Source organism: Mirounga angustirostris, unplaced genomic scaffold (assembly GCF_029215605.1).
Source record: "Mirounga angustirostris isolate CCGP_5_RB_7025 unplaced genomic scaffold, mMirAng1.0.hap1 SCAF_6, whole genome shotgun sequence".
Classification (NCBI taxonomy): Eukaryota; Metazoa; Chordata; class Mammalia; order Carnivora; family Phocidae; genus Mirounga; species Mirounga angustirostris.
In genome coordinates, this window is record NW_026991714.1 from 90,606,431 (window position 1) to 90,632,744 (window position 26,314).

The following is a 26,314-nucleotide window of genomic DNA, read 5'->3' on the forward strand; positions in this document are numbered from 1 at the left end:
ACAGAGTGAGCACTGGGAAGACATTTAAGCAAGGCCTACTGGATTTTGTCATCCACCTCATAGATATTTATCTCTTGAAAAGTCTTACAGCCTCTGAGAGGAGGACTGAAGGAGATCAGAGTATGCCACCCCACAATGTGCCACTTGGGCATAAAGACTGTTTTGAGCTTTCTGTCTAAAAGCAAAGCACAGATTTCCCTTTGGGAAGGTGTTTCCCTCTCCCAAGCCAGGAATAAGGTATCTCTGAATCTCTCATCAATGGAGAAGGCAAGACTGGGATCTGCAAAACTGAACAACCCTTAGCATCCATTAGTTTCCCCACCCATATATTCACCTTTCCCAAATTCACTGCCTCTGGAAGCCCAAATTCCCTTTGTCATTGCACTTCTCCAAATGTATCACCCTTTGTTAAAATGATACATAAGCCCCTGGGGTCTAACTGCCTCTTTGGGTCTTCACTTCTTTTCTAGGAAGGCCTCTGTATGCATCATAAGCCTTTCTCTCATTTATCTGTCTTTTGTTAGTTTAATTTGCAAGACCCCAGGAGGGTAGAGGAAAAAGTTTTTTCTTCTATCACAAAGTCATATGTGCCAATCTCCAAACAATATATGCTTGGTCAGTGATATTTTATAGATATATAGATTTTGATACAATGGAGAAAAAACACAGAATTGAATTCCTGTTCACTTTCATTTCCTCGAGAGTATTAAAATGTGTTCTTTTTCTGTTGATTTTTATTGCTTTTCTGTTGATTTATTGAGCCAAAATCCACTGCAAGTCTTCTCCAGTAGTTTATTTTTATAACAGGCTTATTGAGATATAATTTACATATGATAAAATTGGCCATTTTATAGTGTACGATTCAGTGGTTTTTAGTATATTCACAAAATTGTGCAACCATCATCAGTATCTATTTAGAACAGCTCATCATCCCCCAAAGAAACCCCATCCCATTAAGCAGTTACTTCCCATTCTTCTGTCTATCCCCCAGCCCCTGGCAATCACTATTGCACTTCCTATGCATTTGCCTGTTCTAGACAATCCATATACATGGAACCACACAACATACGGCCTTTTGTGTCTGTCTTCTTTCACTTAGTATAATGTTTTCAAGGTTCATCCATGTTGAAGTATGTATCAGTACCTCATTTCTCTTCAAGAGGATGCCTGATTTTTTAATACCTTTATAAATACATAAAATATAAGCACACAAATAATGCTTTCAGTGATAAGGATTTGAGATTTCAAGGACATACCCAGGAGAATTTCAAACAATGGAATCTAATTTAATACTCCAGCTTTTCCAGTCTGACACATAGTAGGGTTTTTCTTTAAAAAAAATTTCAAACTTAAATGTTCTAATATTAATAATAAAAACATAAAATAAACTCAAACTTCCTTTATACTATAGCAATCATTATTAAGATGACTACCAGTGTTAGTAAAAGCCCGTTCTCCTCCTACTTCATGAAGCTTTAATGCAATGAAATAGGTCTTTTTAGGTGAAATCTTTTCCTCTTCTCCAGTTTTACTAACTGCTGGTTTCTTGGATAAGGAGGTTAAGTCCACACAGGTCCTGCTAAGACTGACGCTGAAAATGCTGAGGCCATTGACTTTCCCACCTCACTCCCTTCCCACAGAGACTAACCAGCTCCCACTGGCTTAGACACTGGCTGGTGTTGGGCTCCCCGGGAGTAGCAGCAGATGCCTGAATGTGTGAGGTCTGCTGTGAAGCCAGGCTCTGAGTATTTAGATCTGTTCTGCTCTAAAAACCTCAAGGAATTTATTTATTTTCTTTTAAGGATAAAATGAGGCTGTTTATTATGAATACTGTTAGTTTTCACTTGGATTAATAGCAGATCTCTCATCAACAATTTAGATAAGGCTCTGCCAGGTCTCTCACTAGCTTTAACATTTTGATTATTCATTTATCTCTTAATGGACACTTGGGTCGCTTCCACCCTGTGGATATCGAGAATAATGTCGCTATGAGCGTGGGTGTATAAATGTATCCTCAAGACTCTGCTTTCAGTTCTTTTGTAGATATACCCAGGAATGGAATTGCTGGATCATATGGTAACTCCATACTTCACATTTTGAGTAACCTCCAAACTTTTCCATAGTGGTTGTACCATTTCACATTCATCCCACAAACAGAGTACAAGGGTTCCAGTTTAAATGCTCACCAACACTTGTTCTCTCTCTCCATTTTTTTGTCTTGATAGTAGTCATGCTAATGGGTATTCAATGTATGTGTGTTTTTAAAGATTGAGAGAGAGAGAAAGCGTGAGCAGGAGGAGTGGCAGAGGGAGAGAATCTCCAGCAGACTCCCCACTTAGTTCAGAACCTGACTCAGGGCTTAATCTCATGACCCTGAGATCACGACCTGAGCCAAAATCGAGAGTCGGTCACTCTACTGATTGAACCACCCAGGTTCCCCCAATATGTGCCTTTAAAATATATCTTTCAGGATACATTTCAGAGTTTCCATAATTCCATAAACAATGAGGAGTTTTTGACTACTGAATGCCTTTTCATCCTATAAGAATTTGTTAGAAAAAAGAACTCTGCTAAAGAAATTGACACCTCTTGATTTAGACCAAGCAACTCTTTGTTTTGCAGGACAAATGTAATTAAAATGAAAAAGAGCTATAAATTATTAGGCTCTTGTTTTTGCTGGTTCTATGAGATAGATCTCTTTAATCTCCATAAAAATCCATAAAATAGATGCTGTTAGCTCAAATTCACAGGTGAGCAAGGTGAAGCTGGAAGGGGCCTCAGGTCACATGGCTAGAAAATGCTGGAGCCAGGATTAACCTCAGTTGTCTGATTCTAAAAAGCTGTGCTTGCCCTTTCCAGGTGGAGAGTCTCTTCTTAACTTGGGCAAACATCAGCTCTAGCTCTGAATCCAAGTAGCACTGTCTCCATACTGAAAATGCTGCTGGCATACAGCTTCCAACCAAAAAGGAAAGAGCGTATCTCAAAGCTAATAAAAATAAGCAGAGTCTAAAAGAGTAGCTAGTCCAGCTCTGTCATTTTAAATAAGAAGAACTCATGGCTTTCAGATTTTTTAAAGGTGTCACTATTAGCGCTCATTCAAAAGTAGCCTGCTCTGTATTACAGTAAGAAAGCCCCTCCTAGCTTGAAATATCCGAGTAGAGACGCATATAGTAACTGAACTATTAAAAATTCAGTTACAAAGTAATCAACTGTTTTCTATACATTGAGAAAAGTTGTTCTGAAATTTTGTAACTCTTTAAAATGAGTTAATCTAGCGATATTAGATTTCCTGTTATGTTTCTAATGAATGCTATCGCTTTAATAAAAAAGTCCACCCCTTTTTCTCATGTTCCACCATCCCAAATTCTTAAAAACAAAAATATTAAGGGGCTTTACAATGATACATTTTCCACACTCCTATATCATTTCTGATAAGTCTGGAATGAGATTCACTTCTGTATTAAATAATTTTCTTTCCCATCCAAAAAGTAACTCGTATAGGCTTCTGAGATGTCAGTTAACTTGAAATTGTTAGTTTCTCAAGTATCCTGCCCTCGTTTGGTCTTTGGACAAAGCAGATCCTTGCGTGGATAAATTAGATCCTTGCTCAAGTTTCAAACAAGTTAAGAAATGAAAACAAGGTCTTCGAAGTTTTTAAAGAAAAATGGTTTGGGGAAAAAAAAGTAGTCCTGGTGCAAATGGCCTTCCCTGTGTGCAGTGCACTTGTCCTAAGGAGATGGTACTGCTCTTCTAGGGACCATGAAGACCTCAGCTACTCAGCGGCCAATACCACACACCCTCAGCTGCCATTTGGGCACCGCGGGCGCCACTGATGGTCATGCATGAGGCATGATAAAATGGGGTAGAAGGTCTGGATCTAAATCCCTGTTACTCTATTTCACTTTCCATAGGATCTGGGACAAATGACTTCTTGGGATCCCAGTTTGCTCATCTGTGAAAATGTCTACTCTGTGGTCTCAAATGATGCACTGTACATAAGTGTTCTGTAAACTGTGCATATGATGTAAATTCAAGGTTACATTATTAAGGAGTTATAAAGATAGTTGTTATAAGCCAATGAATTATTAAGACTTCTATGACTTGGGGTGCCTGGGTGGTGTAGTCAGTCAAGCACCCAACTCTTGGTTTTGGCTCAGGTCATGAGGTTGAGCCCCACATGGGGCTCCATGCTCAGTGAAGAGTCTGCTTGAGTTTCTCCCTCTCCCTCTCCTCTGCCCCTCCTCCTCAAACACTCTCTCTCTCAAATAAATAATCAATCTTTTAAAAAAAGACTTCTATGGCTCAACTTTGGACAATTTAGATAAAGATTTTCATAGCATGGCCTCAGAGAGTGTTTTCTGATTATGTCTGGTCAGAAGAATCACCTTGTTAAAAACACAGATTACAAAGTCCGCCCCAAAGGTACTGCATCCAAATCTAAGGGAATGGGGGGCAGGGGGGTCCACTGGCCAGCTGGGGAAACTGGCTGCAAGGCCCTGACTTGGAGACTATGAAAAAGGGGCTTTTAATTTTCAAACTCAGAGGAACTCGCTGCCTGTAGAGACAAGCCTGCCTTGTATTTCTTCTTAACAGAAAATGGATATTATACCTTTCTGTCATAAAGCCATTACGTTTCTAAATATCAGGAGTTCATTTCAAACCATGATCTTTAGGGATTCAAAAACGCAGAAGTGAGAGAGATAAATAAAACATGGGGGGGGGGATGAGAATGCACTATATTTTAGAATGAATTTGATCATTTGTTACTCTTTAGGTTTGCTAATCTTCCGGTTTAACTGTTCTTAAATGTGTAATGGGATTTCCTGGTAATTTTTTTTTAAAAGTCCTTTAAAATCCTCTTTAAAAAGGCATTTAATTCGCTTTGCAACCCTGGCGCAAGCAGAGAACGAATCGCCAGCTGGTGCAAGACGGGCTGTGATCAGTTCTGGTTTCCCTGTGGGTCCTGCGTTCAGTACGAAGCCCGGACACGCTGCCTCCAACGTTCGAATGGTATGAACGACACAGTCTGAGTGTCGTTTATTTTTCAGTCTGATTTTACTTTACTCACTTTACTGTGTCTTAGCTCCAGCTCCACACCTTAAAGCTGTGTGGTTTTGCAAAAGTGATACCGCTCCTTGCTTCCTCGTGTGTAAAATGGAAATCATACCCCCACACCTCACAGGATTCCTGAGAGGAATACATGAAATACTGTATAGGAACCTTATTACAGTACCTCATGCCTAGTAATAAATGAAAGCTGCTACCTAAATTAGCTTGAACTTTGTGTAAGTTTTGTCGACCTCATATTTGAAACCTTCAGTATTAAGAGCTGAAAGGGAACTTAGGGTCTTCTGCCCTCCCCACCCATTGGGGTATATCACTGGGGGAAACTCAGTGCTCTAAGGATGAACTTTAGGGCCCCTTTTCTCCATCCTGGGATTTCCCACCTCCCTACCTTAGCTGTAAAGAGATGTTTGTTCCAGCATTCTCAGAGGACACTGTTGGCATCTTGGTTGGGATACTGTTATTTGCATGGGTCTGTCCCACACATGGAAGGCGGGTTAGCCATCCTGGTCCTGTCCCATTATGGACCAGCCACGATGACAACCAAAAATGCCTCTGCAAATTTCCAAATCCTCTATGGAGAATGATTATCCCCCTTCTGCTACTGAGAAACTGTGGATGTAGTAGGACTCTAAAGAAATCATCCCCGAGGAAGGAGCATCAAGCCAGGGAGGAAGGAGCATCATACCAGGGGTTGGACAAGCTTCTCCTTGAGTGCAGTTCTTTTCCCTGTGTGACTGGAGCATGCCATAGCTCACAGCCAAGTATCTTCATTTCCCCTTCATTATGTATGTCATAATACATCTTAAACACCACTGCCACCATCCCACTTCTCCAGTTAAAGACCTGCAATGACTTGTAGACACAGACTGGAATGGTGGATACCAGGGGCTGGCAGGCTGGGAATTGAGGAGATGTTGCTTAAGGGCACAAACTTGCAACTAGTAGAAAAATGAGTTCTAGAGAGCTAATGAACAGTCTGGTGATTTTGGTCAACAATATTTGTCTGTTTCCAGTCTCACTTCCCATTGGCAAATGGGCTCAGTCTCCATTTCTTGGACTTGATTCTAATCCCCTTGTTTCCAGCACAACTTACTCTTCCATTTTTTTCCCAACTATGCTAGCGCATGCTCATCTCCTGCCTGAACTTGTCTCCTTGAACCTCCTGCATTGACTTGGGAGAGAGCCAGTAAGTGACTGTTCATGTTTCTCAAGTTCACCCATTGCAACCTTTTGGTTCTGCCCCGTCCTAACCTCTTCCCACTAGGTGTCCCTTCACGCTTCACCCTGCACATTCTTCAAACCACTGGAGGAAGAAGGGAAAGCTTTTGGCATGCAAGAATGTGCAGGGCTCAGAAGCAGACGAGGGTGCAGCCGAGCTGCTGCAAATGCACTCTCCAGTGACAGCGTGGACAGGGTTCTGAACATTCAGCAGAGGGGCGCATGATCCCTTTGCTGCTGTCGGCACTCACCGGAGGAAATGAACATTCTACAGCCGATGAATAATTCCCTTTTAAAGTGCCAATGAATAAAGTGAGCTCTGCCAACTCCTACCTTAATAGAACTTTATTTCACTGAATTTCCAAATAGGATTTATTCGGGTCACTTAAAAATGTTCTCAGAGCAACAATTCTAGGGCAGAAGCACTGCAGGAAGCAGGGCACATGGCCAGTGAGGAAAAGCGAGGCAAAGAGAAACATGCACCTTCCAATGTCAATGATTTAATCAGAAGTCTTACTGTCTCAAACAACGTCATAGTCATTGTTTCTTAAAGGACTACCTTCTCATGCTGATAAATAGCACTGCAAACAGTGTAAATCCAACATTCTGGGAAGCAACATTTTCAACTACCTCCACAAGTCCTCCAGAGAGCTGCCATGATGCACCTGCTTGACTGACAATGTCACGCTTCTCAGGCAAATGTGTCTTACAGTGACGGGTCTCCTCCGGGATGCAAGCAGTAGCAACCACCTCCACCACAAGCATGGCTGGGGCCCTTGCCCATGTGCTGTGGGTCAAGCACTGTGCTAAGCAAGTAATGTGGACTATCTCATTCAGTCACAATGACGTTATGCATGAGGGACTATTACTGGACCCATTTTATGAGTTAAGGCAGAGGGGAAAAGCTTATGACTGACTGCTGTCTCTCTCATCGGGCTGTTAGGAAAGCTGCAGGCCCCATGATGTGGAGACTTGCCCTGGACCACATCAGTAACTGATGATGCAGCAGAAAGAGAGCCAGGGGTCCAACACAAATCCGAGGACTCCTTCCCTATGCTGCTACAACCTAGAAACATCACCTCGTCAGAAGAAAAAAACACAGATCCTATTTCACACAGCAAGATGTCAGTAAGTTCCAGTGTACTAAGGATTTAAGAGAAAAATGTCCTTTAAAAATTATATGGGCAGGGGCGGGGGGGCGGGTGGGTGGGCCACCTGGCAGGCTCAGTTGGAAGAGCATGCAGCCCTTGATCTCAGGGTTATAAGTTCGAGTCCCATGTTGTGTGCAGAGATTACTTAAAAATAAAATCTTTAAAAAAAATTTTTTTTAATTATATAGGACGTTCTCCTTTGATGTGGCATTCAGGAAATGAAATGAAAAAGGCAGGAAGGAGATTGCATAGCATGCTAAGAGCAGCTCTCTATAAGAGGTGTATCTCCCACCACTGTGCCCTTGGTTTCCTGGTTTTGTTCCTCCTGGTGTGTTAATGTCAATGTCCTCCTGCCAATGATATCATGGTTGATGCAGTAGCTGCATGGCTGCTTTCCCATAACTCACATTCCTTTGCTAATGCTCCCACATCTCCATTTTCATTCCAAACGTGGTTTTTTTTTTTTTTTTTAAAGATTTTATTTACTCATTTGACAGAGAGAGACACAGCGAGAGAGGGAACACAAGCAGGGGGAGTAGGAGAGGGAGAAGCAGGCTTCCCGCGGAGCAGGGAGCCCGATGCGGGGCTCGATCCCAGGACCCTGAGATCATGACCTGAGCCGAAGGCAGACGCTTAATGACTGAGCCACCCAGGGTCCCCGTCCAAACGTGGTTTTTAAAAAGTCTTGGTCTTGGGCGCCTGGGTGGCTCAGTTGGTTAAGCGACTGCCTTCGGCTCAGGTCATGATCCTGGAGTCCCGGGATCAAGCCCCGCATAGGGCTCCCTGCTTGGCAGGGAGTCTGCTTCTCCCTCTGACCCTCCTCCCTCTCATGCTCTCTGTCTCTCATTCTCTCTGTCTCAAATAAATAAAGAAAATCTTTAAAAAGTCTTGGTCTTTAATGCTGCAGAGCCTGTACTAGGAAATAAATCTAAGTTACTCTATCTTTGAAGATATGTATCAATAGAATTGAATGTGTTTATGTGTGCGTGTCTTTTGTCTTTGTAAAGAAAGATATTTAATGTTAAAAAGGTTAATAGGAAGGTTATGGGTGGTTTTTCTTTTCTTTCATTTGCTTTATTGTATTTTATTGTATAGTGCAGGGGAAATATATTAAAAATATATTTTCACTGGCACTGTCACCCAAACCAAAGTAGAGTCTTCAGAAGTGCTGCATCCTTATAAAACCATTACAAGAGTCACATTCTTATTGCGCACCCTTCTCTGTGGAGGAATAGCTGATGTCTTTTCTAGCACCATCTGGTGGTGGCCTTGATTGGGACTTAATAGCCCAGAACCTGAGGCCCTGTTTAATAAAACACCCTTAATTGAACAAAGCTTGGTAGTGGCCACGGATGAATGGCCCTTTGTTCTAGGCTTCTTGTCTTCCAAGGTCATCTACATTGTCGAATCACAAATCCTCCTGCCGCTCAAAAAAACTTGCCCCTCGGCACCTGACATTCAATCTGTGGGTCTGGTGCACTTGCTTAAAATCCCAGTATTAGAATCCTGTGGATTTCCCATCTCCCTTCATGCGCTGATGTCAGTTTGGGAAGCAGTTCCCTAACACCAGCTGAGGTTCCGTTTGAAGTTCGGAGACTAGGGAGAGGACTATGGCTTGAGCAAAGTGGATTTACACAGAGGCTGGCTGCCCGGGAGCAGTGACATGGGCACCTGCAAGTTATAGGTTCATTTACTCTCGAATTCAATAAATATATATTGAGTCTTTCCCAGTGCTAAGTGCTGGACTATCCCCAAGGGATTCCAAAATGGTTACTAATACACAGGTCTGCCTTCGAGGAATTCAAAGTCTTGCAAGTGCAAGGATGTGGGAGCTGCATTTCATTGCACCCCTACTTCGGCCCACATAGGACTGTTGAGACAGGACATGCCAAGTGCTTAACAAAGAAGCTGAAACTTAGTAAATACTCAATAAACTGTAACTATTTTAATAAATCATTATTACTACAAATTTCACCGACAGAAGAAAGGAAGAAAATGAACATCTACTGAGCCCTTATCCTGTAGCAAGCAGGGTCCCACATGCGTTCACACTGTAGCCCTCTGGCTGAATGGGATGCAGCTGTATGTCAAAGTACCATTTCATCAAAAGCAGATAAAGGGCTGTCAGGCAGAAAAAGAGTGAGAGGGAGAGAGGAAAAAAAAAGTCCTGCCTTCTTATAGTACAACAACCGAGGAATAGTTCTCTGAAATAAAATGTCTACCTCTCCTAAAAATATCTACATGGCAAATATGTTGCTGAGTCCTTCGCTGAAAGATGGAAAAGAAGAACTTCATGTGAAAGTGGTTATCACAGCGCTCAGCACTTGGTGAGTACTGGGGAAGAGGAGACTTCCCAGGTGAGAAGAGTAGGTTCTAGACGAGGAGCTCAGCAGGGAGGGTGAATGAGGCATCTTAGCACTCAAGGGGCTTAGCTAACAAGGAGAGTGTGCCAGACACACAATACCATATACATGAAAGAATATGCAATGTTTACCATGTGAGAGCGAGTCAGAGTGTGATGGGCACGCCTAGTGACGTGACAGGCATAGCAGCTTGCTTTGGGGGGTCAGAGAAAGCATCTTTGAGGAATAGGATGCAAGCAGCCTTCAAACAGATTAAAAAACAGATTTTTCAGAAGTGAGGTAACTATGTGGCAAAATCTCCGGCAATTGAAGACCTCTCTTGAGATTTATCTCATTTCTTTTTTTTTTTTTTTTAAAGATTTTATTTATTTATTTGACAGAGAGAGACACAGCGAGAGAGGAAACATAAGCAGGGAGAGTGGGAGAGGGAGAAGCAGGCGCCCTGCAGAGCGGGGAGCCCGATGTGGGGCTCGATCCCAGGACCCTGGGATCATGACCTGAGCCGAAGGCAGACGCTTAATGACTGAGCCACCCAGGCGCCCCGATTTATCTCATTTCTAATACTTCTGAACTTCACATAGCATGAGTTGGGGAGAAATCACTACTTTAAAGCTTCTAGTAATTTTTATTTCTTTTTTGCAAAAACATTTCAGTTTTATTTTTGGTGGTGGTGGCGGCAATGGTGATTTCTAGTTACATAATGAGAAAGGCAAAATATTCCTTTGGAGCAAAAAAGGGTAAGTCCATCAGGAGTAAAACTGCTCTGCATAACTATATAAGGGATCATTTTCCTTGGAGGAGGGAGTTACATTTAGAGATAATTATTATGTTGATGGGAAGAAAGACCTGAGACTAATGGTGTCTCAGCTTTGTTCTAAACTTTTTGTGCTGATGGAAATGTTAGGTATTTTGCGTTAATACGTAGCCACTAGCTACAGGTGGCTATTGAGCACTGGAAACATGGTTATTGAGAATGAGAAATAGAATTCTGAATTTAATTTAATTTAAATTAAAGCTACTTCCCACTAGATGGTGGCTACTGAATTAAGATGGCCCAGGTATGGAGAAAACAGGGTTATCTCTGTCACTGGGCCCAGAGACTAGGTTAAGGTCCTGGAATCCATCTGGGAGAGACATGATAAAAGGGGTTGCCATTGGGGGAAAGCAAGATAGACTCTGCCTCTGGGGGTTCAGGAGGGTGGTACCCAGAGGTACCCTGGGGAATGGGTCATAGCCTATGGACTTTTGGGGGCAGTGTTGTCCAGAACCAGTCCTTCAGCTTTGCTTCTCTGATCTGAACCCCCTTCATCAGTCTCTACGTTTTTAGAAAAGTCATGTTTGGTATTATAACCTAGACTCAGTTGTGCTTTAGGGAATTAAGAGAGAGACTATGTTGTATGGTTTAGCACTTTGCAACACAAACAAGTTAGTAGAGTAAGGGCACTAGGTTACTCAAGTCTGAATCTCCAGCTCTAGCCCATAATAGAAGCTCTTTAAATGTTTGCTAGATTGAATTTAATTGAGAAAGGAAATCTCCAGATTATGTTTATCCATGGACATTGCTTTGCTCATTCACATGCTGAATCATGTTGACCTCTTATGTGGGCGGAGTCTAAGTCTGACACTTTCATTTTTCCACCAACAGGTTTAGCGGTTCACCTATCTAAAATAAAGTAACCTTGGGCGCCTGGGTGGCTCAGTCGTTAAGCGTCTGCCTTCGGCTCAGGTCATGATCCCAGGGTCCTGGGATCGAGTCCCACATCGGGCTCCCTGCTCTGCGGAAAGCCTGCTTCTCCCTCTCCCACTCCCCCTGCTTGTGTTCCTGCTCTCGCTATGTCTCTCTCTGTCAAAAAAATAAATAAAATCTAAAAAAAATTAAAAATAAAAAAATAAAGTAACCTTTCATGCGACTTAATCGAGTTCCGAATATGGCCCAGCACCTGCCAAAATCTTGTTCAAAACATCTGATATTTGAGAAAGGCAGTCCAATGGGCATGTGAACCAGTCAGTGATCTGTGACACACACGCCCAGTTCTATCAGATACAATTAGAACATCATCAAGCTAAGCACCTGGGCCATAGTCCCTCAGCCTCCCTGGGCCAGGTGCCTTCACAGACCAGATAGGCAGGACGGGGCACTTGGAATTGAGCCTTTTGAAATACAGTCATCAAAGGTATTGTCAATTATGAAACTCACTGTTCTTAATAGAAGAATTCACATGATAAAAATCATATTTTAGTTATTTCACATACACAAAAAATGGTCTCTATAGATAACTGTAAGATTTCCTTTGTCAAAAAATGAAAACTATTATCATCCATGCTTCCCTTTCCGCTACATATATCAAAGCCCTTACGGCCTAAATTTATTCTCCAGTTGTATTCACTGGTTCATTCCAGCTGCTTGGTAACATTTGCTTTTTCTGTTTCATCCTTAGATGTCTTAATTTGTACAACTTTAATCTGCAAACCACCTGAAATCCTTTTGGAAACAAACGAGGTACAACACTCAAACACATAAATCCCTAATTCCTCCCAGAGATCAAAACCAAAAAGTACTAAATGGCAGGACCTATATAAGGATATTTTATTCAGTTATCTCCGCAAATGGGGAGTTGGATAATCATTACAGGAGAAAAGTCAATGACACGAGTGAAGATTAAGTTGGGTGGCCCATTATATTTGATGAAAAAAACCTCTGAGCCAGCAAAGTATTAATCTAGCTCAGTCAATAAAAGGAACTTTGCAGGCATGCACATACTGATTTGGCCTTCAGTTACTCCAGTGCAAAATGCTCCTTCCTGGAATGATAATCACTAGCAGCTCTGGTGTGTCTTAGTTACATCCTCTTCCCCAAGAGAGCTAGAATGATTTGCTAAGAGAGCAGGGGGTCACGCATCCATTCTGACAATGTCGATGCCGTGTCAGCAGACTCCGTTCACGGGGTGAAGAATGCGAAAGCTGCCCTGCAGCAGGAAGCAGCCACCCCACTACTTCCCTGCAGTGGGCCCAGGAGGCTGCCCAGGTCTTCATGCAAGATCCAAAAGGAAATATTTGGGGTCTCTTCCATAGACATCGCAACATTATAATACACAAATCACAACAGACATCATCATAAAAATCAAGGGAAGGTGCAGTAAACAGGCAAGTGTGCTCTAAATGGGTGACGGGAATTGCAACTCGGAGGTACACATTTGCCATTGGCGAGGAGCTGCCTTACTGCTGCATAAATTAGCTAGCCCTGCAGAGAAGCACAGAAAGCAATCTGTTCTGCTGTGTACTCCCTTCAGCGACACCATGTTTGTTTCTGCCTCGTATCTGCTTTGGAAGTGCATATCTACCAAATGCAGGAAATGATTCCAGAAGAGTTGTCCTTGCTCCTATTCCCCAGCTCTCTCTGCCCACAGGTAGCCATTGTCTAGGCCATGTCCTCAGCCCACAGAGAACTCTGAGACTGTATCTGCCTTTCTCCAATGATCTGTCGCAGCCAGCGAGCAGAAACCAGCAGCCCCCTAAGACAAGGACTGCTGTTGGTTTTTAATTTACCTGTAACCACCTAATCCTTGCCTCGCTCAGACCCGGTTCCTGAGGCTTATGATCCGCAGCTAGCTCTTAGCAAGCAGGGCTTAATGAGCCTCCCTTCATTGTTCTGACCAGGTAAAATCTGTTCCCATCTGTGTTCTGGGGCGTCTTAACTCTCCGAAGCTGTTCCAGCCACACCCCCGAGGGACGTGTGGTGCAGAAATTGCCCAATGAAACTGGGCAGGGAGAGGCCCTGGTCCCCAAGTGCAGATGCTGCGTTACTAGGTAATAGAATTGCTAGAGATTTGGAACCTAAAACGGGTTTCTTGAAGCTGTCTACAAAGACTAGTTCTTCTCAGACATCCAAAAGCAAGTCATCCATCACCAGCTGCAGAGGGGAGCCTTGTGTCAGGGTGTAAGGGACCGCGCAGGCCTCCCACGAAGTACAATCAAATTACACCACAGCCTTCAGCTCAGAGTGCTGGTAGGCCTCATTAACTAGGGATGACTGGAGAAAACGCTTTTGTAAATCCATAAAAAGTCTCAATTTTAACATATTTTAAACAAAAACACAATGTGATTATTTTAACCCACAGCAAGGTTAACAGCGAGGTGGGTCTGAGATCTCCATTGATCTTTAATCGATAAATAAGCATTCGTTTGTAATTAGCACGTTCATTGTTTTAATGTAAATGGATGGTTTGGAATTGCTCGAAGGAGTGTGAAAATACTGTAATTTGTCCTCTTAGATCCCTTAAACATTGCCCCAATCTTCTTATTTTCAGCAGCATCAGGAAGTTTCTGAACAATGGCGCAAAGACAAACCTCAAACGCTACCCTGACATAAATTTCCCAAATGTCCTAATTAGAAGATATGACTTAATGAGGTTTTCATTATACTGTGCATTACAGAAATAAAACCAGAAGAACGCATCTTCAAGACAAGAACTTCAGTTTTCGCAGTGACGTGCCCCTGTGCACGAGGTGCTTAACTTTGTCCTTCAAAATGTCAAATTAGGCTTCAGGTCAGCCATGTGACTGAATGCCAGGGACACGCACCGTGCAGGAATAACACGCTCTGCAGTGCCAGGAGCTGACAGGCGCTCCTGAGTCATTTAAACCGATCAAGGCTTTCAGCAAGCCGATGACAAGAGGGCAGGAAATAGCTTTTATATCAGTACAATCTGAGTTCTTACTAATTTTTATAGAACTAATGAGTTATAAGAAGAGAGGGAGAAATGAACACCTGGAGTCGCGTAAGGGAGACAGAAGGCTGGAGTGGCCGGGAGCTTTCCTATCCTGCCTTTCCTAATCTGTTGGCTCTGGGATCCTGGACCAGCCGCTTCTTATTGCTAAGCTTTGGTTTCCTCTTCTCTAAAACATGGATAAATAACACTTTTCTTAATATTCAAATAAATGAGATAAACGTGCATAGCCTGGCATCTGCCACACAGGAGCGACCTCAAAGATGGTATGGCTTCTACTGCTGTTGCTAAAGCTAGTCCTAGTATATGGCCTCTCTCCGATCTCATCTAACCCCATTTTCCTCCCACGAGTAAGGTTCTAGCAAAAACACCACCTCACACGCTATGCTCGAAATCCCAGTGCTGATGCTGTACTTGCCAACAACGTGTCGGGCCCTGTACCCTTCTAATTCCCACAGTCACCCCCTGAGGGAGTGGTGATATTATATTATTGTTATTATTCAATTTCATAATTCACACACCGTTTCATCTTATCAATGAGGAAACTGATGGACCCCAAGAAAATTTAAAGCCAAAATTGGAACCCAAGGAGTCTGAATCCTGAGCCCATACTATCAGGCTACTCCTCTATCCTGCTTCGTCCTTCCTTTCTGTTTCTATTTCCGATGATGAGGTGCCTCAGGATCAGGCCCAGCACCAGACTGGTGTTTACACTCAGAACACTACTACTCTGGACGGCTGGGCTGCTATCGAGGGATACACATGATACTGTAACTCCTTTCTCCAGGAATATGAACTTAGTCGGGGTACGGAAACTTGTGACTCATTATGAAAGTCTGTAGGGGACAGACGATAAAAGCAAAAGACGGTCTCTGTGTTTTGGGTTCTGAAGTTTGGATCTCATCCAGATATTTCACGCTCTTCTCATCTGCAAGGTCAAGACCCTGCTAGCTAAAGCACTCTTAGTGCCATCTGACCCATTTCTAACAGTCTCAGAAATTTCTACCCGGGGAAGGGTTTGTACTTTCCAGTTGTGATTCCTTGAATTGCATCTGCTACATTCACGTATATATGTATCCTCCCCCCACCGCCCCATGATCATGGCTTATTTTTTTTTTTTTAAAGATTTTATTTATTTATTTGAGAGAGAGAGCACATGAGAGGGGGGAGGGTCAGAGGGAGAAGCAGACCCCCTGCCGAGCAGGGAGCCCGATGCAGGACTCGATCCCGGGACTCCAGGATCATGACCTGAGCCGAAGGCAGTCGCTTAACCAACTGAGCCACCCAGGCGCCCTGATCATGGCTTATTTATCCTGTTAGGAAACAGGCACACCTGTATAAAAGCAAGAACATGCAGTAGGAGAAGTCGAAAATCACAGCTTTCGCTGACTAGTAGGTAGGACCTAGAGGTCAGCGGTCCCAACCCCCTCCTCCTGTCAGGCAAGGAGGGCTCAGAAGGCTTTCACATGCTTTCAGGGCGGGTCCTAGCGCCCTGCTCTTACCCTCGCGGTGAAGTCCACAGCAGCCGCTCGGTTTAACAGCAACGTGGCTACGTTGATATTTCCATAGTGAGCAGCTATGTGGAGCGGAGTGAAGCCACTCTGCAAAGAAAACATAGCAGACATTCAATTGATTCCTGCTGGCCCCTTGTCCGACACGTTAATACCATAACCCTGCCCAAATCAAAGGGAGGAAGCAAAATATGCTGAGGTCCACATTCCATTCTGTACTAGGTTTCTTTCAATTAGTGCCAATTGTTCGTAGGGTTTCAAACAAACGCCCAACTCATAGGCAGAGGAATAGCCAGGAAGGAACCAAGGGTGCAGACTGAATAATTTTAGTGACTCGGCAGCAGAACTATACAGAAGCCAACGTTTCAAAACATCAAAATAGGGCTGACAAGAAAAATCTATTGCTTACAGAAGGTTTGATTAATACCACTGTTTTATTATCAATGATAGAATTGTCCATTGAAACTCTTTGTCGAAATTCAATTTGTTTAATATATTCAGTATGGAGTAAATGCCAATTTTAATGACAAAAGCAATTTTGGGGGAGAGAACTACAATTGGTCTTGTATAACGGGTGATTGCATTTTAGAAAGAATCCACAAGCTCGTCTCTTTATTAGCAAATGCCTATTCATTTCCTCTAGCTTAGTCATACCAAGGTCATTTTACTTCCTTAAAAAATGCTAAAACATGCAACGATTCACTTAGTCCCCAAAGATTGAAACCTTATAGGAGCTAGATGCATTTCTAGATTGTTAGCAAGCTTCTTAGCCATGCTAGCTATCTTACTGAGTCTTGTGGGGAGGGTGGGAATATTGGTACCATTCAGAGGTAACTTTCATTTTGCTGACACCACTGAGGCTAAGTGTCATGCAGAACTCTAAAGAATCAGTCCTGGAGGAGTAGAATGACAGGGTTGTCTGCAGCTTTAGGTAGAGCTGATAAGCATCTAAAGCATCAAAACTCTTCATCTCACCCAACTCTATTGCGACATCCTTCATTCTCAAGGATTCCTCATTCTTCCTTTCCAACACCAGGTTCAGCTGCAGAAAGCCCTGGTAATCGAACTACTATCTTCTCTGGCACATGCTACTTTGGGGGCGGGGACATAAAGCAGGTATCTAGCCTACAGAGGCGATGCAAAGAAGGAGGGAAAGAAATGAGGCAGCAGCACTAGGTAATGGGAAAGTGATGATGCAGACAGAGATTATATGCATATGTTTATATATATATATATATATATACCTCTGTTGTTCTATTCACCACCATCTAGGTTAACACATTTGGAAGCAAAGAAGAGGAAAAAATGAACGGTTAGTTCGCTCTCGGTGACATGGACGGCAGCAAGCTCATGGCAGCTAAGTAATGAGGATGGAAGCTCTGGTGGGAGCACAAGAGGCACAGAAAGAAAGCTAGACCGAATGGAGGGCTACACAATGGCCTGTTCCAAATGCCACATTTCCTTCACAGAGACCTTCAGGTCATACATGTCAAGGCAATGGCAACGTTCGGCTGGGACTCTGGCTGCCGGCACGCTCTCTCCACAACTGATCAATACTCAGTGCATTGCCTCTCATCTCAGATACCAGCCAAAGGTTTATTTGTGCACATTGTGGTTAGCATTTTGTAATTTTCCACCCTGGTGTTTGAGCTGAAGTGTTGGATACATTCAAAATATACGTTAGAAGGAAGGAAACTACCAGGTGCCTATAGATGGACCTTGGATGTGGCCTCCCTGTTAGCATGCATCAGGCAGCATGCACGGTTACCTCCTAGCTGGAAATGCTGAGGGGGCCGCGCCTTCAATCGGCTGACTTGGACACGTACTGTCCTTGCTCCCAGTGAGGCTAAGGCTTTGGGGTAAGCTTGCCAAAAGGCAGACCAGGCATTCTTACAGCGTGGGTGCTAGCGCAGGAGAGCGCATGGCCGGCTGCCCGCCTTCGCGCCTCACCTTTGACTCCACGTCTGCATTGTTGTCATTCTGCAGCAGCAGGGCCGCGGCCTTCGTGTCATCTTTTCGGGCAGCGATGTGAAGAGCTGGAAGACGCACTTTTCCTTTAGTGTCATTCTCTAGCAGGAGGGAAACGACTTGATCGTGACCTTGTTGCAACGCTACGGCCAAAGGTGTGAAGCCATCCTGCAAATAAATGGATGGGTCAAGACTGGCCCTAGCGGACATGTTCTTTTTGATTAACAAATAAGAATGCAACCGAGCGACCAATTTTTGTTTAAAGCTACCATATTCAAGTAGACAGATATGTGAAAAGACACATATATATATGTATATGTCTATAAATACTTGTTTATATTTATATATTTACCAAAGCAGAAAATAATAAAAAAATTTGTAATAAGTTTTTGGGATTTTTTTCTGTTAAAAAGTAATACACATTAATTGGGTAAATCTTGAAAATACACAAAAGTACTACATAAAGAGGAAAAAGATACCATAATTTCAATATCCAGAAAATAACTGCAGTGAAAACAATATTTCAGGTTAAATCCAGGTAAATTTTTCCAAGGATCTTATTTAATTAAGCTATAAAAATTTCCCCTGATATTTCAAAACTGGGGGAGAGGCCTGTCTGCTTCCTCATTGCACCTTGATGCCTAGCACATATCTGGTGGCCACTCTGTATATGTTAATTGGTGAACCATAGTAACCGTCGTTTTAAGAAAGGTCTTTATGAAACACTCTTGGCCTCTCTGACCAGTGAAGGGAGAAGACACAGGGATCATGCAAAACAGGACTAGAATAAATTGAGATATACACTCAGGTCTGTGCATTTTGAGCCTCCCCACTGTATTGCCCTGGGACTTGACAGAGAGAAGACAGCTACAGATTTTGCTGTGGTTAAGCAATCGGTGGATGATCTAAGGTTACTGACAGTGGAATAAACAGCATGGAGTAGAAAATCCTAAAACTGGCTCAAATTTGAATTCTTCTATGCTTTTACTGTCATGCACTCAAAAGAACATTTATAAATTATTTTTATTAGAGAACTGGCAAGTAAGGTACTTATTTTACTTGGGCATGATATTTTATATCGGTAAGCCTTGTGCTACAAGAAGAGGGCTACTCCAGTGGAAGGGTGTTCATACGGGAGAAAGAGAAAATCTAGTGACTTGCACACTAGTGTCTTCTTGGTCTTCCTAAAAGACCACTTTCATCATTTTTTTCCTTGCTGGAAAATCAGACAAGGGCTCCTACCATTTTTTGACTGAATGCACATCAGTATATTTATATTTAAGGATGTGTAAAATATTGGCCCCAAACACCTAAGGGACACTATTGCCCAGATTCTTCTCATATAAATCCTTTCCTGCGGAAAGGTCTCCTTATTAACTGCGGTGTGGAAACTATTTCTACGCTGGCTTCTATACTCATGCCATGCCCCCACCCTGCAATGTCCTCCGCCTCACTCACATATACAAATTCTGTCTATTCTTCATGCTTCGAGAACCAGCTGAAGTTCCATCTGCCCCTTTCAACTTTTCCAGGGAGACCCAATAGAGGGAAAGGATGATCATTAACGTAGCTAGAAGGACTTCCCCTGCAGCCTTAAGAAAGGCTGAAAACAACCAAGACATTACCAAAAGAACATCACAGGTTTACCCTTAAGGGCATGAAGTTTCGAATGCAATTTAATGTTATGAGAAAAGTAATCTACATAGCTATGTAAATATAGGACCTCATTTTCATAAAGATAAATATGTGCGTTGTGTACATATACCAAAAGGTCTTAAGGAGTAAACAAAATGTTATCTCTAGGGAAAATTAACAGTGGCTTTTTCTTCTTTTTGCTTTTCACTTTACTTTCTCATTTATGTAATCTATTACTATTACAAAACAAAAGAAAAAATATTTTTTAAAGGACAGAATGGTCAAAGGAAAATTGTGTATTAAGAGTGAACGTGAAACCTGGACAAAATGTAAGGGGTAAAAATGATAGCCCGCTTCTGGTTCTGAATCAAAACTAAATGGCTATATTTTCTGCTAATATGAACTTTTAAGCCCATAGGGCCTATACATAAAGGAAACTACTTTGCACCAGAAAATAAACTGCAACAGAGACCACAGCACCCACAAGAATGTGCTTCCTGCAATAAGCCAATTAAAGAGACAAAGATACCAGCTCTAAGGTGTCAATAGCTAAAATTAGTAGCTCCCGATTTTGGCTCCAAACCCAGTCTAAACAGTTTGGTTCTCTCTGTGCAGTTATACTTAAAAGAAAAATACATGGGGCACTGGGGTGGCTCAGTCAGTTAAGCAGCCAACTCTTGATTTCAGGCTCAGGTTATGATTTCAGGATCCTGAGATCCAGCCTCGAGTCAGGAGGGGAATCTCCCTGCACTCAGTGGGGAATCTGCCCGAGATTCCCTCCCTCTGCCCCTCCCCCTGCTTGTCTGCTCTCTCTAAAATAAATACATAAATCTTTAAAAAAAAAAAAAAGAAGAAGAAAAATACAAGCCAAAAGGAAACATGACAGAAGCTCCATGAGAACCTCCATGCCTTGTGGAGTATCTGGAACATAATGGGTGCTTAATAATTACTTGTGGGGTAAATGAACAAATCCTTTAACCTAATGCTTCAGAATCTTAATTAGTAAAAGAAGGAAGATATATATATATATATATATATATATATATGGAAAAGATAGGGTATACAGTACATAGTTAATACAGAAAAGGTTTTAAAAACCACAATCAGGCCAAGGACGTAGCAGTAAGTTGGACTTAACCTGCTTCTAAAGGAGAGATACTTAGTGATCTGTACATCACAGTCTAAAAAGACTACCTTCTCCTTCACAGGCCAAGAAAGTACTATGAAATCACTTTCATTGGGATATTTATATTATTTAGTATTTCCATCAAAAAATGGGAATGGATTTTTCTCTTATCCAACAAGTAAGCACTGCTCTATGCCTACCAAATGTGTGTTTTCTTATCGACCAGTAGTTACTTCTTACCTACCCTTAAGAATATTATCACAAAAACAATACATTCTCATGATAAAAATCTTCAACAGTATGAAAGGGTATAAAGTGAAAAGTAAATCTCCCTCCCACTGCTCAGAATAAACCACTGAGAACAATATGGATATTTTCTTCTATCAGCCTCTATAATCTTGCCTCATTTTTGACAACGCTGAATAGCATTTTATTGTGTGAGTATCACAATATTATTAAACAGGTTTCCTACTGGTGCATATTTAGGTTCGTTCCAGTTCTTAAAAAATTGTTCATACTAATTCTGTTGATGAACTTCTTGTATACTGTTTTTGTATCCCCCTCTAATATATCTGTAATGTAAATTCTTAGAAGAAACAGAATTGCTAAGTAAAAAGGTACATAAACACTAACTTTTGACAGTTACTGTTAAATGTTCTGCAAAAGTGTTGCAACCAATGATCAACTTTACCACCACTGTAGGAAAGCTCCCATTTCTTCTACTCTTCAAATTCTTTTTCTCAACTCCAGGGCGAAAGACTGGATCTCATTTTTTAACTGATTAATAAATTAATATTTCTTTGACTATGAGTGAGGATGTGATATTTTCATACATTTATGGTCATTTGTACTTCTTTTTGTGTGAACTGCCTCTTCATTTATTTAGTGGTTTCCCCAGAAGGCACGATCTCAAAAGCTGGGTGAGGTTATATGCAATTCCTCTATCACGATCTTTCTTGTGCCATTTGGAAAACATGTCAGAATTTAAGAAGAGCAGTATTATGACAGGGATAATCCTGCATCTGTTTTCATTATTTTGTTAAAAATAGAGAATACTCAAATGTTGATCTTTTAATATTAGCAATATAGTTCTAATGATACACTTCACAAGGGAGCACAATCTTCCATCCAGTTTAGTTTAAAAAATAAACTGTATTACGTTAGGACAGTCCCAATGACTTAAGTAACTTTTTATTTTAAAACAACTCTTCTATTCAAGACTGCAAAAATTTCTTCACTACCATGTTTATGTAACACTTAAAAACATATAATAGTTTTGTTGAAAAATGTGAATTAAATCTAGTTAACTATGTAAATTCAATCATTATAATTATGCTAACTTATATTTGGAAAAAACAGTTTTCAAACTTGTACTACAAACATGTTTCAAAAACAGTGGTTGACTTTGAGGCAAAATTATAAGAAACGGAAAAGTGTTCTAAAGCAAATATGGAGATATTAAACAAATAGCTCAATTATAAGGTAGACCCAGGCATTTAAGAGCAGAAAAGGTATCTGTGCAATGGAAGATTCTTTAAAAACTGAAAATAGACTTTCTAGTATATTTCATAAACATTGAAGAATCCTCACATTAATATATGACTGTAACTAAATTCTAGTGGGACAAATTTTCCATGCTATAACTCCAGGCTTACAAAATGTCCTGCACCCATGTGAACTTACCCACAGGAAGAACCAGCATGTCTTACCTCTGTGGCTAGGCTCTGGCTTGCACCATTGTCAAGAAGAAACTTGACAACTTCGAGGTGGTTTTCCTGGGCTGCCATATACAATGGCGTGAAACCATTCTGCAAAAGAAGAAATGAAATGTTTCTATGTTTGTCTGTGGCTTTATTATAGGGCCAATCTAGTTTTCCATGGTACTGATACTATATGTTCCAGAAAATGCTTGTGTATAATAATTTTAATGATACTTTAATGCAGATATTCATATTTATTAAAAAGCCTAAGCATGATAGTTTAACCAGAATTTAAGTGTATTTCAAAATTACAGTTCATAATTTATAACTTGAGTATAGTTCATAGCTAATAGTGTATAATTCACACCTATCCACTTTAGATAAATAAGTACATTTGTTTAATCATCAGCCTCTTACTGAGCACCTACCAGGAGTAAAGAATTTTCCTAGATGATATGAGGATATGAAGAAAAATACATTTGGTCATTGTCCCAATGAGTTTTTTCCCCCATACCAATAATTACCTACTTTAAATAAAAGGTTTAATACTTTCACATAAAATTAAGAGTCTGAAATATTTCCTAATTTGGAAGGAATTTATATTAATTTTAAGGAGCTTCAAACTCACCACAGGTGACGTGACTTGGAGCAAAGGAAAGAATATCAATATGCAAAAGGGTATATACTTCAATTTCAAAACAGAATTCAATTAGTAGTTGATTTTTTGTAAGTTTCCTGCCTTGCATTTTTTTTTTTAGCAAAGATGTGGTAGTTTCATGTTCAGAATACACACATATGCATTCATATGTACATATATGTACACACACACTATGTATAGGTATGTATTTATGTTTGTCTGAAATGTGGCCAACTGCCAAAGAACCTGGATTCAAGTACATGAATGTGTACATTGCATCTTAAGCTTTTTATTAAAATATGTTGCTTGGGTGTCTGGGTGGGTCAGTCCATTAAGCATCTGCTTTAGGCTCAAGTCATGATCCCAGGGTCCTGGGATCGAGCTCTGCACTGGGCTCCCTGCTCCACGGGAAGCCTGCTTCTCCCTCTTCCGCTCCCCCTGCTTGTGTTCCCTCTCTCACTGTGTCTCTCTGTGTCAAATAAATAAATAAAATCTTTTAAAAAAATATGTTGCATATGTGTGATTGTTCTCTAGAACAATTTATTTCACATCTATGAAATACTTTCATATGTTGTCTATGTAATATTTTTAAATCTTACTGCAAAACATATATCAAAACATAGTTTTCAAACTATAGCAAATTTTCTTTGAATAAATTTTTCAGAATACGGGGCGCCTGGGTGGCTCAGTCATTAAGCGTCTGCCTTCGGCTCAGGTCATGATCCCAGGATCCTGGGATCGAGCCCCGCATCGGGCTCCCTGCTCCGCGGGAAGCCTGCTTCTCCCTCTCCCACTCCCCCTGCTTGTGTTCCTGCTCTCGCTATCTCTCTCTCTGTCAAATAAATAAATAAAATCTTTAAAAAAAAAATTTTTTTTTTCAGAATACATTTCTATTTAACTGAATGTTCTGGAAATTTTATTGTATACATTATACAATTGGAAAGAATAAAATATATTCTAAATAAAATGTATCGACTATTACTCAAACTTTTGTGATTCAAAAGGTTTAGGTTCATCATTATAAATATCATTTACTATATGATTACCTTACTTATCTATAATTCAGGCTCTGGTGACATCACTTTTTTGGCTTTTAGCTGCGAATTTAAAAGTAAGTTAAAAAGATCCTTGAGCTGATGATAAAAGTGATGTCACATAACAAATCTACCATTCTCCCAAATCTACCATTCTTATTCATCAGAGGGTTCCTCTATTCTACTTATTCTATTTTACACATAATTGTAAAAAGCTAGGTTATCCAGTTGCCAAGCTCCAAATCAGAGACACGAAATTAGAAGCAGTAGAATATGACACAGCATTCGAGCTTCTTCCCTTTAAATTATCTACCTACTGACATCACTGAAGTTCATTGTTACTCTGTTCTATCATGAAAGGTTTTATCAACATCAAACATGGAACATGGAATAACTGCAACGCAATATGTGTGTACACGTGTGTGTGTGCATGTTTGTGTGTATGTGCCTGGAGTGTTTCATCTTTGTCACTCTGCCCAGACCTATGAGGGAAACTGACAGGTAGTTTAGGATTACTCTTATATTGCTATTTTTTTTTGTTTCCTTCATTTGACCAAAATGGAAGATCATTTTATCCTTGGTTGAATTAAATATCCTTTAAAAACCAAAACAAAAGAAAAAAAAAACTATTGAAAATATTAAGGAAGAAGAGAAAGATAAAAACCAGGGTGGATTTTTGTGATAGCTCAGTGAACTACTAGGTATCTGTCTTTCTTCATCAGCTGAAATTTCTAGATGGAAGATTCAGATTTTAGGAGTAAAGCTCTTAAGAAAAATCTTGAAAATGGATGTTATTTTCTCAACTGCAGGGCAGGGTTTTGCTGTAGTTCACGATTATCTAAGGAACACTGGTCTATCTATAAGTATCTGGCTTCTGGCCCAATGTATGCAGACTGTTCTTGAGTTTATCTTCCAGAACCAAACCTTTCATGACCCAGGAAGATAATCCAAGACTAGGTACTGAGGTTTAAAAGATGCTGTTTTTACAGACCTGGAGCTTCCAAAGAGTGATTCTTAAGAATCACAACTTTTAAATCATTCCATATGCCCTTCTCACAACAGCAGAGTGAACTGTGGAACTGGAATTACTCAAAAATAATATGTAGATAAGGATCACAACCAGATTGAGTCCTGTAATTCATTGTTTTCCCACAATTGCTTCTCTTTTTTTTTTTTTTTTTTTGAGTTCTGCCATTCTATTGCATTGCCCAAAAGCTGGTCATTTTTGGAATGGTCACATTCTTTCATACTTTTTATTTTTATAAATTTTTATTGATATATAATTCACATACCATAAAACTCACCCATTTAAAGTGTACAATTTAGTGGGTTGTAGTATATTCACAAACTTGGGCAACCATCCCCACTATCTAATTCCAGAACATTTTCATCACTGCAAAAAGGAACTCTGTACCATTAGTATTCACTCCCATTCACCGCTCCCCATGGCCTCTGGCCACCACTCATTGCCTTCTATCTCTCTGAACATTTCATATAAATGGAATCACACAATATATAGTGTGATGTATTGATATACATTGAATGGTATTGAATGGCCTCATTTTACTTCTGCTGTTCATATTGATAAAATGTTTTTGGTGTTTTTGTTTTTTCCTCCATAATGGAAATTTCCATTTTATAGGGGGTATGTATAGGCTTGTGTGTTTATTTTGTTTTGCTTTAGTTTTGGTCACCAAGCATCTGTTTCCCCTTCGGGCAATACTGCTCTGATTTTCTTTAGGGGACTACCTCTTACCCTGAAATGTAGGTAGCATGTGTCTTGGCCATCTTTGAGAAAAATTAGCCTGCCCTTCTTCAACCACAGGGTAAACATATGTGCAGGACATCTTCTGTTTGCTCTTCCAGGTCTATTCTCTTTCTTAATTCTGTTTTCTGCAAAGTCCCCCCTCCCCACCTTGAACTGGTCTGTAAAGACCATATCGAAAGGCAACTCTACCGTATAGCTTCTGATTACTCTCACCCTAACTATCTAGTTTCCAAAGCTTTCCAAAAAGCTTCTTTAGCTTTCTATTCTATGTGTTCTCCACATAATTTCAATAAATTCTCTTTTTTGCTCAAGTTAGTTTTAATCCCAATAACACCATTTAATACAAATCTCATCTATCAAGAAAGGATCAACATGGCATGAGAACACATGTACACTATTTAGTTATGGT

General features: G+C 40.8%; 1 protein-coding gene across 1 annotated transcript in view; it reads right to left on the reverse strand.

Annotated features, from left to right (window-relative positions):
- ANK3 (ankyrin 3) overlaps nt 1–26,314 on the reverse strand; it is a 329,559-nt gene that overhangs the window by 190,103 nt on the left and 113,142 nt on the right. The window contains exons 5-7 of the mRNA XM_064594667.1: nt 22,476–22,574; nt 17,988–18,173; nt 16,029–16,127 (exon numbers count right to left, since the gene is read on the reverse strand). Of these exons, the coding sequence (XP_064450737.1) occupies nt 16,029–16,127; nt 17,988–18,173; nt 22,476–22,574 (384 nt within the window). The remainder of the gene's footprint in view (nt 1–16,028; nt 16,128–17,987; nt 18,174–22,475; nt 22,575–26,314) is intronic.